Genomic DNA, 19,749 nt, shown 5'->3' on the forward strand with positions numbered 1-19,749 from the left:
ACAATATTTACATAAGAGTCACTAGCCAGCTCCCTCTCCTCCTCGACGTCAACCAGACAATATTTACATAAGAGTCACTAGCCAGCTCCCTCTCCTCCTCGATGTCAACCAGACAATATTTACATAAGAGTCACTAGCCAGCTCCTCTCTCCTCCTCGACGTCAACCAGACAATATTTACATAAGAGTCACTAGCCAGCTCCCTCTCCTCCTCGACGTCAACCAGACAATATTTACATAATAGTCACTAGCCAGCTCCCTCTCCTCCTCGATGTCAACCAGACATAATGTTTCGTAGCGTTGGAACTCATACCTAAATCAGAACACTCATCGTTATGGGGCGGTGGTTAGAGCGTTGGACTAGTAACCGAACGGTTGCATGATTGAATCCCCGAGCTGACAAGGTACAAATCTGTTGTTCTGCCCCTAAAACAAGGCAGTTAACCCACTGTTCCTAGGCTGTCATTGAAAATAAGGATTTGTTCTTAACTGATTTGCCTCGATAAATAAAAAATAAAATCAACACCACAATGATTATGTCCTGAGGGGTTTGATTAGCGATGTGTGTGGACAAACTTACCAACAATATCAGAGGCTCGTAGCGTCTCTTTAAGGAACACCACAGAGATGACCGCACTGGCTGAAAGAGAAGGCAGACATTAAGGAACACCACAGAGATGACAGACATTAAGGAACACCACAGAGATGACTGACATTAAGGAACACCACAGAGATGGCTGACATTAAGGAACACCACAGAGATGACAGACATTAAGGAACACCACAGAGATGACAGACATTAAGGAACACCACAGAGATGACAGACATTAGGGAACACCACAGAGATGACTGACATTAAGGAACACCACAGAGATGACTGACATTAAGGAACACCACAGAGATGACTGACATTAAGGAACACCACAGAGATGGCTGACATTAAGGAACACCACAGAGATGACAGACATTAGGGAACACCACAGAGATGACTGACATTAAGGAACACCACAGAGATGACAGACATTAAGGAACACCACAGAGATGACAGACATTAAGGAACACCACAGAGATGACAGACATTAAGGAACACCACAGAGATGACAGACATTAGGGAACACCACAGAGATGACTGACATTAAGGAACACCACAGAGATGACAGACATTAAGGAACACCACAGAGATGACAGACATTAAGGAACACCACAGAGATGACAGACATTAGGGAACACCACAGAGATGACAGACATTAAGGAACACCACAGAGATGACAGACATTAGGGAACACCACAGAGATGACTGACATTAAGGAACACCACAGAGATGACAGACATTAAGGAACACCACAGAGATGACTGACATTAAGGAACACCACAGAGATGACAGACATTAAGGAACACCACAGAGATGACTGACATTAAGGAACACCACAGAGATGACAGACATTAAGGAACACCACAGAGATGACAGACATTAAGGAACACCACAGAGATGACAGACATTAAGGAACACCACAGAGATGACAGACATTAAGGAACACCACAGAGATGACAGACATTAAGGAACACCACAGAGATGACTGACATTAAGGAACACCACAGAGATGACAGACATTAAGGAACACCACAGAGATGACTGACATTAAGGAACACCACAGAGATGACTGACATTAAGGAACACCACAGAGACGACAGACATTAAGGAACACCACAGAGATGACTGACATTAAGGAACACCACAGAGATGACTGACATTAAGGAACACCACAGAGATGACTGACATTAAGGAACACCACAGAGACGACTGACATTAAGGAACACCACAGAGACGACTGACATTAAGGAACACCACAGAGATGACTGACATTAAGGAACACCACAGAGATGACTGACATTAGGGAACACCACAGAGATGACAGACATTAAGGAACACCACAGAGATGACAGACATTAAGGAACACCACAGAGACGACTGACATTAAGGAACACCACAGAGATGACTGACATTAAGGAACACCACAGAGATGACTGACATTAGGGAACACCACAGAGATGACATTAAGGAACACCACAGAGATGACAGACATTAAGGAACACCACAGAGATGACAGACATTAAGGAACACCACAGAGATGACTGACATTAAGGAACACCACAGAGATGACTTCTGATGACATCTCCCATTTTCTTTACATAATAATGTCATGTGTGGTGTCTACCTTCATAGATTCAGTCACCTGGACACTGTGACCTGCAGTATAGTAATATCCATCTATCATACCTGGTCCACACACCTACAGTCTCACATGTATAGGAGTCTTGTCGCTAATAATCAGAGAGGCTGAGAGAATCTCTGGTGTCGCAGATTCCTACAGAGTCGCTTCCTCTGTCTGTCCTTTGTTAGATTTAATAATGATCACAGTAATACTGTCACTCTGTCATTCTCACTCCCAGGAACTCAGAGGAAGGTGAGAGAAGGTGAACCCAATAGTCTCAAAGCAAGGTGAAAGAAGGTGAACCCAATGGTCTCAAAGCAAGGTGAAAGAAGGTGAACCCAAAGGCCTCAAAGCAAGGTGAAAGAAGGTGAACCCAATGGCCTCAAAGCCAGGTGAAATAAGGTGAACCCAATGGTCTTAAAGCAAGGTGAAAGAAGGTGAACCCAATGGTCTTAAAGCAAGGTGAAAGAAGGTGAACCCAATGGGTCTCAAAGCAAGGTGAACCCAATGGGTCTCAAAGCAAGGTGAAAAAAGGTGAACCCAATGGTCTCAAAGCAAGGTGAACCCAATGGGTCTCAAAGCAAGGTGAAAGAAGGTGAACCCAATGGGCCTCAAAGCAAGGTGAAAGAAGGTGAACCCAATGGGTCTCAAAGCAAGGTGAAAGAAGGTGAACCCAATGGGTCTCAAAGCAAGGTGAAAGAAGGTGAACCCAATGGTCTCAAAGCAAGGTGAAAGAAGGTGAACCCAATGGCCTCAAAGCAAGGTGAAAGAAGGTGAACCCAATGGCCTCAAAGCAAGGTGAAAGAAGGTGAACCCAATGGTCTCAAAGCAAGGTGAAAGAAGGTGAACCCAATGGTCTCAAAGCAAGGTGAAAGAAGGTGAACCCAATGGTCTCAAAGCAAGGTGAAAGAAGGTGAACCCAATGGTCTCAAAGCAAGGTGAACCCAATGGGTCTCAAAGTAAGGTGAAAGAAGGTGAACCCAATGGTCTCAAAGCAAGGTGAAAGAAGGTGAACCCAATGGGTCTCAAAGCAAGGTGAAAGAAGGTGAACCCAATGGGTCTCAAAGCAAGGTGAAAGAAGGTGAACCCAATGGTCTCAAAGCAAGGTGAAAGAAGGTGAACCCAAAGGGTCTCAAAGCAAGGTGAAAGAAGGTGAACCCAATGGGTCTCAAAGCCACCATTACAATCTGATCTCTAGACTGACGTTGTTATGTGAGCCAAAGCTCATATCCACACATTACATGTGAAGTCACACAATGAAACCATAACTATTGACACGGTGATTTCCTGATCCAATAGGAGATGTTGACTGGTTGGTTGATCCTGACCACCAGGTGGCTGATAACATCCCATACAGAGAGCTCATCTCGCGGTTAAGGTTTCCCTCTGCCTTTGGGACAGACGAGATCCATCTCCTGTAACCATAGCAACTCCTCGTGAAGCCAGATTCAGGAGTCTCGTCACCGAGAGAAGCTCTCGTGTCGCAGATTCCTACAGTCTCTTCCTCTGTCTGTCCTTGGTTAGATACACTAATAATAATATTTATATTTAGTAAATAATATATAGCAGCAGTAGTAGTGTAGTAGTAATAGTAGTAGTAGTGTAGTAGTAGTGGTAGTAGTAGTAATAGTAGTAGTAGTAGTGTAGTAGTAGTAGTAGTAGTAGTAGTAGTAGTAGCAGCAGCAGTAGTAGTAGTAGTAGTAATAGTAATAGTAGTAGTAGTAGCAATAGTAGTAGTAATAGTAGTAGTAGTAATAGTAGTAGTAGTAATAGTAGTAGTAGTAATAGTAGTAGTAGTAGTAGTAATACCACAGCCCCCGTTCTAATTACCACAGCCCCCATTCTAATTACCACACCCCCCTCTCCATCTCTCTCCTTCACACCCCCCTCTCCATCTCTCTCCTTCACACCCCCTCTCCTTCACACCCCCCTCTCCTTCACACCCCCTCTCCATCTCTCTCCTTCACACCCCCTCTCCATCTCTCTCCTTCACACCCCCCTCTCCATCTCTCTCCTTCACACCCCCCTCTCCATCTCTCTCCTTCACACCCCCCTCTCCTTCACACCCCCCTCTCCTTCACACCCCCCTCTCCATCTCTCTCCTTCACACCCCCCTCTCCATCTCTCTCCTTCACACCCCCCTCTCCATCTCTCTCCTTCACACCCCCCTCTCACCCCCCTCTCCATCTCTCTCCTTCACACCCCCCTCTCCATCTCTCTCCTTCACACCCCCCTCTCCATCTCTCTCCTTCACACCCCCTCTCCTTCACACCCCCCTCTCCATCTCTCTCCTTCACACCCCCTCTCCTTCACACCCCCTCTCCATCTCTCTCCTTCACACCCCCCCCTCTCCATCTCTCTCCTTCACACCCCCTCTCCATCTCTCTCCTTCACACCCCCTCTCACCCCCCTCTCCATCTCTCTCCTTCACCCCCCTCTCACCCCCTCTCACCCCCCTCTCCATCTCTCTCCTTCACATCCCCCTCTCCATCTCTCTCCTTCACACCCCCCTCTCCATCTCCTTCACACCCCCTCTCCATCTCTCTCCTTCACACCCCCTCTCCATCTCTCCTTCACACCCCCTCTCACCCCCCTCTCCATCTCTCTCCTTCACATCCCCCTCTCCATCTCTCTCCTTCACACCCCCTCTCCATCTCTCTCCTTCACACCCCCTCTCCATCTCTCTCCTTCACACCCCCTCTCACCCCCCTCTCCATCTCTCTCCTTCACACCCCCTCTCACCCCCCTCTCCATCTCTCTCCTTCACATCCCCCTCTCCATCTCTCTCCTTCACACCCCTCTCCATCTCTCTCTTTCACACCCATCTCTCCATCTCTCTCCTTCACACCCATCTCTCCATCTCTCTCCTTCACACCCATCTCTCCATCTCTCTCCTTCACACCCCTCTCCATCTCTCTCCTTCACACCCCTCTCCATCTCTCTCCTTCACACCCCTGTCATCAATTCTTCCCTCCTACATGCATCATTCCTGGACAAACGTCAGGTGTGTTTCTCAGGGTCACATGTCTTCAGTCCAGCAAGACATTTTCCCAGGGAGATGTTAAATATACCAACATCAAATCTTTGAATTTAACTGAAGATAATAACCCTTCTAAAATCTGACATCACTACATCACTTCTGACATCACTACATCACTAAAATCTGACATCACTACTCACAATACCATGTGTCATCGTCTGTGATTTCCCCATTTGTCCTCTTCTCTCTCGGTTTCTGTATCGACTGTGAGATGTTCTACAGGATGCCAGCCCTCTCCAAACAACCCCCCAGCCTGATAATACGCTCATAAGTTACCATGGTGAGGACTGATCACTCTGCAGCCTGGAGCTGGGAGGCATAGTCTGTTTAAATTAACAGTATACAACGAAAAAGACTTATTGAAGTCACTTAGAATATGTGCGTTTCCACCCTGGGATCACTACTCACTACTCCTAAAGCACCCTGGGATCGCTCCTCCTAAAGCACCCTGGGATCACTACTCCTAAAGCACCCTGGGATCACTACTCCTAAAGCACCCTGGGATCACTACTCCTAAAGCACCCTGGGATCACTACTCCTAAAGCACCCTGGGATCACTACTCCTAAAGCACCCTGGGATCACTACTCACTACTCCTAAAGCACCCTGGGATCACTACTCACTACTCCTAAAGCAGCCTGGGATCACTACTCACTACTCCTAAAGCACCCTGGGATCACTACCCCTAAAGCACCCTGGGATCACTCCTCACTACTCCTAAAGCACCCTGGGATCACTACTCACTACTCCTAAAGCACCCTGGGATCACTACTCACTACTCCTAAAGCACCCTGGGATCACTACCCCTAAAGCACCCTGGGATCACTACCCCTAAAGCACCCTGGGATCACTACTCCTAAAGCACCCTGGGATCACTACTTCTAAAGCACCCTGGGATCACTACTCACTACTTCTAAAGCACCCTGGGATCACTACTCACTACTCCTAAAGCACCCTGGGATCACTACTTCTAAAGCACCCTGGGATCACTACTCACTACTTCTAAAGCACCCTGGGATCACTACTCACTACTCCTAAAGCACCCTGGGATCACTACTCACTACTCCTAAAGCACCCTGGGATCACTACTCACTACTCCTAAAGCACCCTGGGATCACTACTCACTACTCCTAAAGCACCCTGTGATCACTACTCACTACTCCTAAAGCACCCTGGGATCACTACTCACTACTCCTAAAGCACCCTGGGATCACTACTCACTACTCCTAAAGCACCCTGGGATCACTACTCACTACTCCTAAAGCACCCTGTGATCACTACTCACTACTCCTAAAGCACCCTGGGATCACTACTCACTACTCCTAAAGCACCCTGGGATCACTACTCACTACTCCTAAAGCACCCTGGGATCACTACTCACTACTCCTAAAGCACCCTGGGATCACTACTCACTACTCCTAAAGCACCCTGGGATCACTACTCCTAAAGCACCCTGGGATCACTACTCCTAAAGCACCCTGGGATCACTACTCCTAAAGCACCCTGGGATCACTACTCCTAAAGCACCCTGGGATCACTACTTCTAAAGCACCCTGGGATCACTACTCACTACTCCTAAAGCACCCTGGGATCACTACTCACTACTCCTAAAGCACCCTGGGATCACTACTCACTACTCCTAAAGCACCCTGGGATCACTACCCCTAAAGCACCCTGGGATCACTACTCCTAAAGCACCCTGGGATCACTACTCGCTACTTCTAAAGCACCCTGGGATCACTACTCGCTACTCCTAAAGCACCCTGGGATCACTACTCGCTACTCCTAAAGCACCCTGTGATCACTACTCGCTACTCCTAAAGCACCCTGTGATCACTACTCGCTACTCCTAAAGCACCCTGGGATCACTACTCGCTACTCCTAAAGCACCCTGGGATCACTACCCCTAAAGCACCCTGGGATCACTACTCCTAAAGCACCCTGGGATCACTACTCGCTACTCCTAAAGCACCCTGGGATCACTACTCGCTACTCCTAAAGCACCCTGGGATCACTACTCGCTACTCCTAAAGCACCCTGTGATCACTACTCGCTACTCCTAAAGCACCCTGTGATCACTACTCGCTACTCCTAAAGCACCCTGGGATCACTACTCGCTACTCCTAAAGCACCCTGGGATCACTACTCGCTACTCCTAAAGCACCCTGGGATCACTACTCGCTACTCCTAAAGCACCCTGGGATCACTACTCGCTACTCCTAAAGCACCCTGGGATCACTACTCGCTACTCCTAAAGCACCCTGGGATCACTACTCGCTACTCCTAAAGCACCCTGGGATCACTACTCGCTACTCCTAAAGCACCCTGGGATCACTACTCGCTACTCCTAAAGCACCCTGTGATCACTACTCGCTACTCCTAAAGCACCCTGGGATCACTACTCGCTACTCCTAAAGCACCCTGGGATCACTACCCCTAAAGCACCCTGGGATCACTACTCCTAAAGCACCCTGGGATCACTACTCGCTACTCCTAAAGCACCCTGGGATCACTACTCGCTACTCCTAAAGCACCCTGGGATCACTACTCGCTACTCCTAAAGCACCCTGTGATCACTACTCGCTACTCCTAAAGCACCCTGGGATCACTACTCGCTACTCCTAAAGCACCCTGGGATCACTACTCGCTACTCCTAAAGCACCCTGGGATCACTACTCGCTACTCCTAAAGCACCCTGGGATCACTACTCGCTACTCCTAAAGCACCCTGGGATCACTACTCGCTACTCCTAAAGCACCCTGGGATCACTACTCGCTACTCCTAAAGCACCCTGGGATCACTACTCGCTACTCCTAAAGCACCCTGGGATCACTACTCGCTACTCCTAAAGCACCCTGGGATCACTACTCGCTACTCCTAAAGCACCCTGGGATCACTACTCGCTACTCCTAAAGCACCCTGGGATCACTACTCGCTACTCCTAAAGCACCCTGGGATCACTACTCGCTACTCCTAAAGCACCCTGGGATCACTACTCGCTACTCCTAAAGCACCCTGGGATCACTACTCGCTACTCCTAAAGCACCCTGGGATCACTACTCGCTACTCCTAAAGCACCCTGGGATCACTACTCGCTACTCCTAAAGCACCCTGGGATCACTACTCGCTACTCCTAAAGCACCCTGGGATCACTACTCGCTACTCCTAAAGCACCCTGGGATCACTACTCGCTACTCCTAAAGCACCCTGGGATCACTACTCGCTACTCCTAAAGCACCCTGGGATCACTACTCGCTACTCCTAAAGCACCCTGGGATCACTACTCGCTACTCCTAAAGCACCCTGGGATCACTACTCGCTACTCCTAAAGCACCCTGGGATCACTACTCGCTACTCCTAAAGCACCCTGGGATCACTACTCGCTACTCCTAAAGCACCCTGGGATCACTACTCGCTACTCCTAAAGCACCCTGGGATCACTACTCGCTACTCCTAAAGCACCCTGGGATCATTACTCGCTACTCCTAAAGCACCCTGGGATCACTACTCGCTACTCCTAAAGCACCCTGGGATCACTACTCGCTACTCCTAAAGCACCCTGGGATCACTACTCCTAAAGCACCCTGGGATCACTACTCCTAAAGCACCCTGGGATCACTACTCCTAAAGCACCCTGGGATCACTACTCCTAAAGCACCCTGGGATCACTACTTCTAAAGCACCCTGGGATCACTACTCCTAAAGCACCCTGGGATCACTACTCCTAAAGCACCCTGGGATCACTACTCACTACTCCTAAAGCACCCTGGGATCACTACTCACTACTCCTAAAGCACCCTGGGATCACTACCCCTAAAGCACCCTGGGATCACTACTCCTAAAGCACCCTGGGATCACTACTTCTAAAGCACCCTGGGATCACTACTCACTACTTCTAAAGCACCCTGGGATCACTACTCACTACTCCTAAAGCACCCTGGGATCACTACTCACTACTCCTAAAGCACCCTGGGATCACTACTCACTACTCCTAAAGCACCCTGGGATCACTACTCACTACTCCTAAAGCACCCTGTGATCACTACTCACTACTCCTAAAGCACCCTGGGATCACTACTCACTACTCCTAAAGCACCCTGGGATCACTACTCACTACTCCTAAAGCACCCTGGGATCACTACTCACTACTCCTAAAGCACCCTGGGATCACTACTCACTACTCCTAAAGCACCCTGGGATCACTACTCACTACTCCTAAAGCACCCTGGGATCACTACTCCTAAAGCACCCTGGGATCACTACTCCTAAAGCACCCTGGGATCACTACTCCTAAAGCACCCTGGGATCACTACTTCTAAAGCACCCTGGGATCACTACTTCTAAAGCACCCTGGGATCACTACTCACTACTCCTAAAGCACCCTGGGATCACTACTCACTACTCCTAAAGCACCCTGGGATCACTACTCACTACTCCTAAAGCACCCTGGGATCACTACCCCTAAAGCACCCTGGGATCACTACTCCTAAAGCACCCTGGGATCACTACTCGCTACTTCTAAAGCACCCTGGGATCACTACTCGCTACTCCTAAAGCACCCTGGGATCACTACTCGCTACTCCTAAAGCACCCTGTGATCACTACTCGCTACTCCTAAAGCACCCTGTGATCACTACTCGCTACTCCTAAAGCACCCTGGGATCACTACTCGCTACTCCTAAAGCACCCTGGGATCACTACTCGCTACTCCTAAAGCACCCTGGGATCACTACTCGCTACTCCTAAAGCACCCTGGGATCACTACTCGCTACTCCTAAAGCACCCTGTGATCACTACTCGCTACTCCTAAAGCACCCTGGGATCACTACTCGCTACTCCTAAAGCACCCTGGGATCACTACTCGCTACTCCTAAAGCACCCTGGGATCACTACTCGCTACTCCTAAAGCACCCTGGGATCACTACTCGCTACTCCTAAAGCACCCTGGGATCACTACTCGCTACTCCTAAAGCACCCTGGGATCACTACTCGCTACTCCTAAAGCACCCTGGGATCACTACTCGCTACTCCTAAAGCACCCTGGGATCACTACTCCTAAAGCACCCTGGGATCACTACTCACTACTCCTAAAGCACCCTGGGATCACTACTCACTACTCCTAAAGCACCCTGGGATCACTACTCCTAAAGCACCCTGGGATCACTACTCCTAAAGCACCCTGGGATCACTACTTCTAAAGCACCCTGGGATCACTACTCCTAAAGCACCCTGGGATCACTACTCCTAAAGCACCCTGGGATCACTACTCCTAAAGCACCCTGGGATCACTACTCACTACTCCTAAAGCACCCTGGGATCACTACTCACTACTCCTAAAGCACCCTGGGATCACTACTCCTAAAGCACCCTGGGATCACTACTCCTAAAGCACCCTGGGATCACTACTTCTAAAGCACCCTGGGATCACTACTTCTAAAGCACCCTGGGATCACTACTCATAAAGCACCCTGGGATCACTACTCATAAAGCACCCTGAGATCACTACTCATAAAGCACCCTGAGATCACTACTCATAAAGCACCCTGGGATCACTACTCCTAAAGCACCCTGGGATCACTACTCCTAAAGCACCCTGGGATCACTACTCCTAAAGCACCCTGGGATCACTACTCCTAAAGCACCCTGGGATCACTACTCCTAAAGCACCCTGGGATCACTACTCCTAAAGCACCCTGGGATCACTACTCACTACTCCTAAAGCACCCTGGGATCACTACTCACTACTCCTAAAGCACCCTGGGATCACTATTCCTAAAGCACCCTGGGATCACTACTCCTAAAGCACCCTGGGATCACTACTCCTAAAGCACCCTGGGATCACTACTCCTAAAGCACCCTGGGATCACTACTCCTAAAGCACCCTGGGATCACTACTCACTACTCCTAAAGCACCCTGGGATCACTACTCCTAAAGCACCCTGGGATCACTACTCCTAAAGCACCCTGGGATCACTACTCCTAAAGCACCCTGGGATCACTACTCCTAAAGCACCCTGGGATCACTACTCCTAAAGCACCCTGGGATCACTACTCCTAAAGCACCCTGGGATCACTACTCCTAAAGCACCCTGGGATCACTACTCACTACTCCTAAAGCACCCTGGGATCACTACTCACTACTCCTAAAGCACCCTGGGATCACTACTCCTAAAGCACCCTGGGATCACTACTCCTAAAGCACCCTGGGATCACTACTCCTAAAGCACCCTGGGATCACTACTCCTAAAGCACCCTGGGATCACTACTCCTAAAGCACCCTGGGATCACTACTCCTAAAGCACCCTGGGATCACTACTCCTAAAGCACCCTGGGATCACTACTCACTACTCCTAAAGCACCCTGGGATCACTACTCACTACTCCTAAAGCACCCTGGGATCACTACCCCTAAAGCACCCTGGGATCACTACTCCTAAAGCACCCTGGGATCACTACTCACTACTTCTAAAGCACCCTGGGATCACTACTCGCTACTCCTAAAGCACCCTGGGATCACTACTCGCTACTCCTAAAGCACCCTATGATCACTACTCGCTACTCCTAAAGCACCCTGGGATCACTACTCGCTACTCCTAAAGCACCCTGGGATCACTACTCGCTACTCCTAAAGCACCCTGGGATCACTACTCGCTACTCCTAAAGCACCCTGGGATCACTACTCGCTACTCCTAAAGCACCCTGGGATCACTACTCGCTACTCCTAAAGCACCCTGGGATCACTACTCGCTACTCCTAAAGCACCCTGGGATCACTACTCGCTACTCCTAAAGCACCCTGGGATCACTACTCGCTACTCCTAAAGCACCCTGGGATCACTACTCGCTACTCCTAAAGCACCCTGGGATCACTACTCGCTACTCCTAAAGCACCCTGGGATCACTACTCGCTACTCCTAAAGCACCCTGGGATCACTACTCGCTACTCCTAAAGCACCCTGGGATCACTACTCGCTACTCCTAAAGCACCCTGGGATCACTACTCGCTACTCCTAAAGCACCCTGGGATCACTACTCGCTACTCCTAAAGCACCCTGGGATCACTACTCCTAAAGCACCCTGGGATCACTACTCCTAAAGCACCCTGGGATCACTACTCCTAAAGCACCCTGGGATCACTACTCCTAAAGCACCCTGGGATCACTACTCCTAAAGCACCCTGGGATCACTACTCCTAAAGCACCCTGGGATCACTACTTCTAAAGCACCCTGGGATCACTACTTCTAAAGCACCCTGGGATCACTACTCATAAAGCACCCTGGGATCACTACTCCTAAAGCACCCTGGGATCACTACTCCTAAAGCACCCTGGGATCACTACTCCTAAAGCACCCTGGGATCACTACTCCTAAAGCACCCTGGGATCACTACTCCTAAAGCACCCTGGGATCACTACTCCTAAAGCACCCTGGGATCACTACTCCTAAAGCACCCTGGGATCACTACTCCTAAAGCACCCTGGGATCACTACTCCTAAAGCACCCTGGGATCACTACTCCTAAAGCACCCTGGGATCACTACTCCTAAAGCACCCTGGGATCACTACTCCTAAAGCACCCTGGGATCACTACTCCTAAAGCACCCTGGGATCACTACTCCTAAAGCACCCTGGGATCACTACTCCTAAAGCACCCTGGGATCACTACTCCTAAAGCACCCTGGGATCACTACTCCTAAAGCACCCTGGGATCACTACTCACTACTCCTAAAGCACCCTGGGATCACTACTCACTACTCCTAAAGCACCCTGGGATCACTACTCACTACTCCTAAAGCACCCTGGGATCTCTACTCACTACTCCTAAAGCACCCTGGGATCTCTACTCACTACTCCTAAAGCACCCTGGGATCTCTACTCACTACTCCTAAAGCACCCTGGGATCACTACTCACTACTCCTAAAGCACCCTGGGATCACTACTCACTACTCCTAAAGCACCCTGGGATCACTCCTCCCAAAGCACCCTGGGATCACTCCTCACTACTCCTAAAGCACCCTGGGATCACTCCTCACTACTCCTAAACCACATGTAGAACTTTCATAGTCCAAAATGCCGTCAAAAGAGTAGAGAAATACTGTGATATGATATCTTGGCCATATTGCCTGGTCCCAGGTCTGTTTATGCTGTGTTGCCAACCTGAAGAGTTGGCCAGACAGATCTGAGACCAGGCTCGGATAATGGACCGCACCCGAAGGTCAATATTTAACCTGCCATTAGAATGTTTACACTGAACATGTGACAGCTGCACCTGCCGGGGTAGAGAACGGCTTCACAGGGATTGGTGGATTACAGAAACCAGCAAGCCATCCGATTGGCTAAAATGGGATGTGTCACCTGGAGGTATATTAGGGCGGCTCTCTAGACGCTGCATCATGATCCGAGGTCAGTTTTGTGTTTTTCCCCTTCTGATTGGTTTAAGGTCAGGATAAGCTGATCCTAGACCTGTCCTCATACAGGTAAATTCTACCAGGAAAGTGGCAATTATACGAGGGGTTTCATGTTGATGCTTAATGCAAGAAATGATATAAAATAAATAAAATCTACTAAAATAAAATCTAGATAAATAAACAATAATACTAAAGAAAGGTTTTGCGTGGTTACCTATGACTGAAACACAGCCCAGTGGTGCGATGAGGGAGGCCGGGGCGAAGCCGTAGGCTGCAAAGTTCCCCAGCTCCCCGAGTCCCATCAGAACCACGCCGCTCCACCACAGCACTGAGGTGTAGTAGGGCCTGGAGGCGCCGAGCTGGGACTGGCGCATGTGGGCGTATTTCTGACAGCGAGAGGAGAGGGCACTTCATTCACATGTTAAGAGGAGCATTGGGAAAATACACAGATAATACAGTAGCTAGCATAACATCAGTAAACACTAGTGTCGTTTCTCATAGTACTGTACACGGCCTCCTAAAACACTAGTGTTGTTTCTCATAGTAATGTACACGGCCTCCTAAAACACTAGTGTTGTTTCTCATAGTACTGTACACGGCCCCATTAAAACACTAGTGTCGTTTCTCATAGTACTGTACACGGCCTCCTAAAACACTAGTGTTGTTTCTCATAGTACTGTAAACGGCCCCATTAAAACACTAGTGTTGTTTCTCATAGTACTGTACACGGCCCCATTAAAACACTAGTGTCGTTTCTCATAGTACTGTACACGGCCCCATTAAAACACTAGTGTCGTTTCTCATAGTACTGTACACGGCCCCATTAAAACACTAGTGTTGTTTCTCATAGTACTGTACACGGCCCCATTAAAACACTAGTGTTGTTTCTCATAGTACTGTACACGGCCCCATTAAAACACTAGTGTTGTTTCTCATAGTACTGTACACGGCCCCATTAAAACACTAGTGTTGTTTCTCATAGGTACACGGCCTCCTAAAACAAACACCCCTTTACCTGTATATTCAGAGAAATGCTGATAAGGAAGTTCCCACATATTGAAATGATGATTCCCAAGAGGTATGTCTGAAAAACAACAGCAAAACAGATCAGAAGGAAACCGCCGAGTATCATCCCGTAGAGGACGCCACTGGACGAGCGGCCTCGTCCCGTAGAGAACGCCACTGGACGAGCGGCCTCGTCCCGTAGAGAACGCCGCTGGACGAGTGGCCTCGTCCCGTAGAGAACGCCGCTGGACGAGTGGCCTCGTCCCGTAGAGAACGCCGCTGGACGAGTGGCCTCGTCCCGTAGAGAACGCCGCTGGACGAGTGGCCTCGTCCCGTAGAGAACGCCGCTGGACGAGTGGCCTCGTCCCGTAGAGAACGCCGCTGGACGAGTGGCCTCGTCCCGTAGAGAACGCCGCTGGACGAGTGGCCTCGTCCCGTAGAGAACGCCACTGGACGAGTGGCCTCGTCCCGTAGAGAACGCCACTGGACGAGTGGCCTCGTCCCGTAGAGAACGCCACTGGACGAGTGGCCTCGTCCCGTAGAGAACGCCACTGGACGAGTGGCCTCGTCCCGTAGAGAACGCCACTGGACGAGTGGCCTCGTCCCGTAGAGAACGCCACTGGACGAGTGGCCTCGTCCCGTAGAGAACGCCACTGGACGAGTGGCCTCGTCCCGTAGAGAACGCCACTGGACGAGTGACCTCGTCCCAGAGAACGCCACTGGACGAGTGACCTCGTCCCATAGAGAACGCCACTGGACGAGTGACCTCGTCCCATAGAGAACGCCAGGGGTCTGCTATAGCCAGTCATTGGAGGGGGGGGGTCTGCTATAGCCAGTCATTGGAGGGGGTCCGCTATAGCCAGTCATTGGAGGGGGGTCCGCTATAGCCAGTCATTGGAGGGGGGGTCCGCTATAGCCAGTCATTGGAGGGGGGGGGGGTCCGCTATAGCCAGTCATTGGAGGGGGGGTCCGCTATAGCCAGTCATTGGAGGGGGGGGGGTCCGCTATAGCCAGTCATTGAAGGGAGGGTGTGGTCCGCTATAGCCAGTCATTGAAGGGAGGGGTGTGGTCCGCTATAGCCAGTCATTGAAGGGAGGGGGTGGTCCGCTATAGCCAGTCATTGGAGGGGGGGTCCGCTATAGCCAGTCATTGGAGGGGGGGTCTGCTATAGCCAGTCATTGGAGGTGGGGGGGGGTCTGCTATAGCCAGTCATTGGAGGGGGGGTCCGCTATAGCCAGTCATTGGAGGGGGGTCTGCTATCGCCAGTCATTGGAGGGGGGGTCTGCTAAAGCCAGTCATTGGAGGGGGGTCTGCTATAGCCAGTCATTGGAGGGGGGTCTGCTATAGCCAATCATTGGAGGGGGAAGGGGGGGTCTGCTATAGCCAATCATTGGAGGGGGAAGGGGGGGGGTCTGCTATAGCCAATCATTGGAGTGGGGGGTCTGCTGTAGCCAGTCATTGGAGGGGGGGGTCCGCTATAGCCAGTCATTGGAGGGGGTGGTCCGCTATAGCCAGTCATTGGAGGGGGTGGTCCGCTATAGCCAGTCATTGGAGGGGGGTGTCTGCTATAGCCAGTCATTGGAGGGGGGGTCTGCTATAGCCAGTCATTGGAGGGGGGTCTGCTATAGCCAGTCATTGGAGGGGGGGGTCCGCTATAGCCAGTCATTGGAGGGAGGGGTGGTCCGCTATAGCCAGTCATTGGAGGGGGGGTCCGCTATAGCCAATCATTGGAGTGGGGGGGTCTGCTATAGCCAGTCATTGGAGGGGGGTCTGCTATAGCCAGTCATTGGAGGGGGGTCTGCTATAGCCAGGCATTGGAGGGGGGGCTGCTATAGCCAGTCATTGGAGGGGGTGGGGGGTCCGCTATAGCCAGTCATTGGAGGGGGGGGGGGTCCGCTATAGCCAGTCATTGGAGGAGGGGGGGGGTTCTGCTATAGCCAGTCATTGGGGGGGTCTGCTATAGCCAGTCATTGGAGGGGGGGTCCGCTATAGCCAGTCATTGGAGGGGGGGTCTGCTATAGCCAGTCATTGGAGGGGGGGTCTGCTATCGCCAGTCATTGGAGGGGGGGTCTGCTATCGCCAGTCATTGGAGGGGGGTCTGCAAAAGCCAGTCATTGGAGGGGGGTCTGCTATAGCCAGTCATTGGAGGGGGTCTGCTATAGCCAATCATTGGAGGGGGAAGGGGGGGTCTGCTATAGCCAATCATTGGAGGGGGAAGGGGGGGGTCTGCTATAGCCAATCATTGGAGTGGGGGGTCTGCTGTAGCCAGTCATTGGAGGGGGGTCCGCTATAGCCAGTCATTGGAGGGAGGGGGTGGTCCGCTATAGCCAGTCATTGGAGGGGGTGTCTGCTATAGCCAGTCATTGGAGTGGGGGGGTCTGCTATAGCCAGTCATTGGAGGGGGGGTCTGCTATAGCCAGTCATTGGAGGGGGGGGTCTGCTATAGCCAGGCATTGGAGGGGGGCTGCTATAGCCAGGCATTGGGGAGGGGGGGTCTATGTATCTATCTACTGGATCTATTACCTGGGCTAATGGGGGAGGTTTAGGCCTTAAACAGGAATGGATTACAGTAATAAAATGATGGAAGAGGAAAATAAGACGTTGAAAACTACAGTGGACTCCGAGACACCACAGAGAGGCTACGGTATGATTATAAAACAATGAAAGCTGAATGACTTGATCTAAAGTATAGAAGAATGAAGAATAATATTGTCATGAAGGAGAATAAAGGAGAATAATATTGTCATGAAGGAGAATGAAGGAGAATAATATTGTCATGAAGGAGAATAAAGGAGAATAATATTGTCATGAAGGAGAATAATATTGTCATGAAGGAGAATAATATTGTTATGAAGGAGAATAATATTGTCATAAAGGAGAATAATATTGTTATGAAGGAGAATAATACTGTCATGAAGGAGAATAAAGGAGAATAATATTGTCATGAAGGAGAATAAAGGAGAATAATATTGTCATGAAGGAGAATAATATTGTCATGAAGGAGAATAATATTGTCATGAAGGAGAATAAAGGAGAATAATATTGTCATGAAGGAGAATAAAGGAGAATAATATTGTCATGAAGGAGAATAATATTGTTATGAAGGAGAATAAAGGAGAATAATATTGTCATGAAGGAGAATAATATTGTTATGAAGGAGAATAATACTGTCATGAAGGAGAATAAAGGAGAATAATATTGTCATGAAGGAGAATAAAGGAGAATAATATTGTCATGAAGGAGAATAATATTGTCATGAAGGAGAATAATATTGTCATGAAGGAGAATATAGGAGAATAATATTGTTATGAAGGAGAATAAAGGAGAATAATATTGTCATGAAGGAGAATAATATTGTCATGAAGGAGAATATAGGAGAATAATATTGTTATGAAGGAGAATAAAGGAGAATAATATTTTCATGAAGGAGAATAATATTGTTATGAAGGAGAATAAAGGAGAATAATATTGTCATGAAGGAGAATAAAGGAGAATAATATGGTCATGAAGGAGAATAAAGGAGAATAATATTGTCATGAAGGAGAATAAAGGAGAATAATATTGTCATGAAGGAGAATAATGGAGAATAATATTGTTATGAAGGAGAATAATATTGTCATGAAGGAGAATAAAGGAGAATAATATTGTCATGAAGGAGAATAATATTGTCATGAAGGAGAATATAGGAGAATAATATTGTTATGAAGGAGAATAAAGGAGAATAATATTGTCATGAAGGAGAATAATATTGTTATGAAGGAGAATAAAGGAGAATAATATTGTCATGAAGGAGAATAAAGGAGAATAATATGGTCATGAAGGAGAATAAAGGAGAATAATATTGTCATGAAGGAGAATAAAGGAGAATAATATTGTCATGAAGGAGAATAATGGAGAATAATATTGTTATGAAGGAGAATAATATTGTCATGAAGGAGAATAAAGGAGAATAATATTGTCATGAAGGAGAATAATATTGTTATGAAGGAGAATAAAGGAGAATAATATTGTCATGAAGGAGAATAAAGGAGAATAATATGGTCATACTACCTCCTGCTGAACTAGTCCCCGAGACACATTTGCACTGCTTTACACGGTACAATTATGGATTCATTTGTTTTTCACAGAATTCATTTATTGCATGGAAAGATTTAGTAAATAGTTTTTATTCATGCAGTCTGGAACCGTGGACTTATGGGTAATGCAGAATGGGTTTGATGAACTTATCCTTGTTCTATTTAGGCAATATGGAACTTAGATAAAAGATGGAGTTGAATGTGTCTTTCTGCCCATCTTTTCATTTTAAAGTACTCAAATGTTGTTTTTGTTGCCATCATTCTTTATATGATTGATCTTGGGCTTCACAATATAGTTTAGTTACATTTCTCATTTTGCAGGAAGTCGGCCAGTCAGATGTACAGACAGACTTATTAGCCACTTCCTTTTGTCCCATCTCTTTCAACCAGACAGTTTCTTCATCTCCTCATCGATCCATGTAGCCTTTAACAGATCTGACAGTCAGTTTCTTCATTTCCTCATCGATCCATGGAGCCTTTAACAGATCTGACAGTCAGTTTCTTCATTTCCTCATCGATCCACGGAGCCTTAAACAGATCTGACAGTCAGTTTCTTAATTTCCTCATCGATCCATGGAGCCTTTAACAGATCTGACAGTCAGTTTCTTCATTTCCTCATTGATCCATGGAGCCTTTAACAGATCTGACAGTCAGTTTCTTCATTTCCTCATCGATCCATGGAGCCTTTAGCAGATCTGACAGTCAGTTTCATGTTTATCAATAATTTGAAGAAGCAATTTCATAAATTCATCAAGTGCAGCATCTGAATGCTCCTTATAAATCACATCAGACCAACAAATAACATCCACATAAGAGTCACAGATAAATCTTGTATGATCTCTTATATACTATTTTAGGCCCAGCTGTTGGAGCTTTGTCTTTCCTGTATATAGCCACTATATTGTGATCACTGCATCCAGATACAGCTTTAGAACAAAGTTCTATAGTATTAGTACAAATGTGATCGATACATGTGGATGATCTTGTTCCTGTAGTGTTTGTAAACACCCTG

The 19,749-nt window shown here is 48.3% G+C and overlaps 1 protein-coding gene across 3 annotated transcripts in view; it reads right to left on the reverse strand.

The window, feature by feature from the left end:
* Positions 1–19,749, reverse strand: part of LOC135521076 (NIPA-like protein 2) — a 55,612-nt gene that overhangs the window by 23,111 nt on the left and 12,752 nt on the right. For 2 of the 3 annotated variants that reach the window (XM_064947012.1, XM_064947014.1), the window contains 3 exons: positions 14,672–14,740; positions 13,871–14,042; positions 580–639 (listed from right to left, as the gene is read on the reverse strand). In XM_064947012.1, coding sequence (XP_064803084.1) covers positions 580–639; positions 13,871–14,042; positions 14,672–14,740 — 301 coding nt within the window. The remainder of the gene's footprint in view (positions 1–579; positions 640–13,870; positions 14,043–14,671; positions 14,741–19,749) is intronic. The other variant, XM_064947013.1, reaches the window with a different exon arrangement.

The sequence above is a fragment of the Oncorhynchus masou genome, chromosome 29 (assembly GCF_036934945.1).
Source record: "Oncorhynchus masou masou isolate Uvic2021 chromosome 29, UVic_Omas_1.1, whole genome shotgun sequence".
Classification (NCBI taxonomy): Eukaryota; Metazoa; Chordata; class Actinopteri; order Salmoniformes; family Salmonidae; genus Oncorhynchus; species Oncorhynchus masou.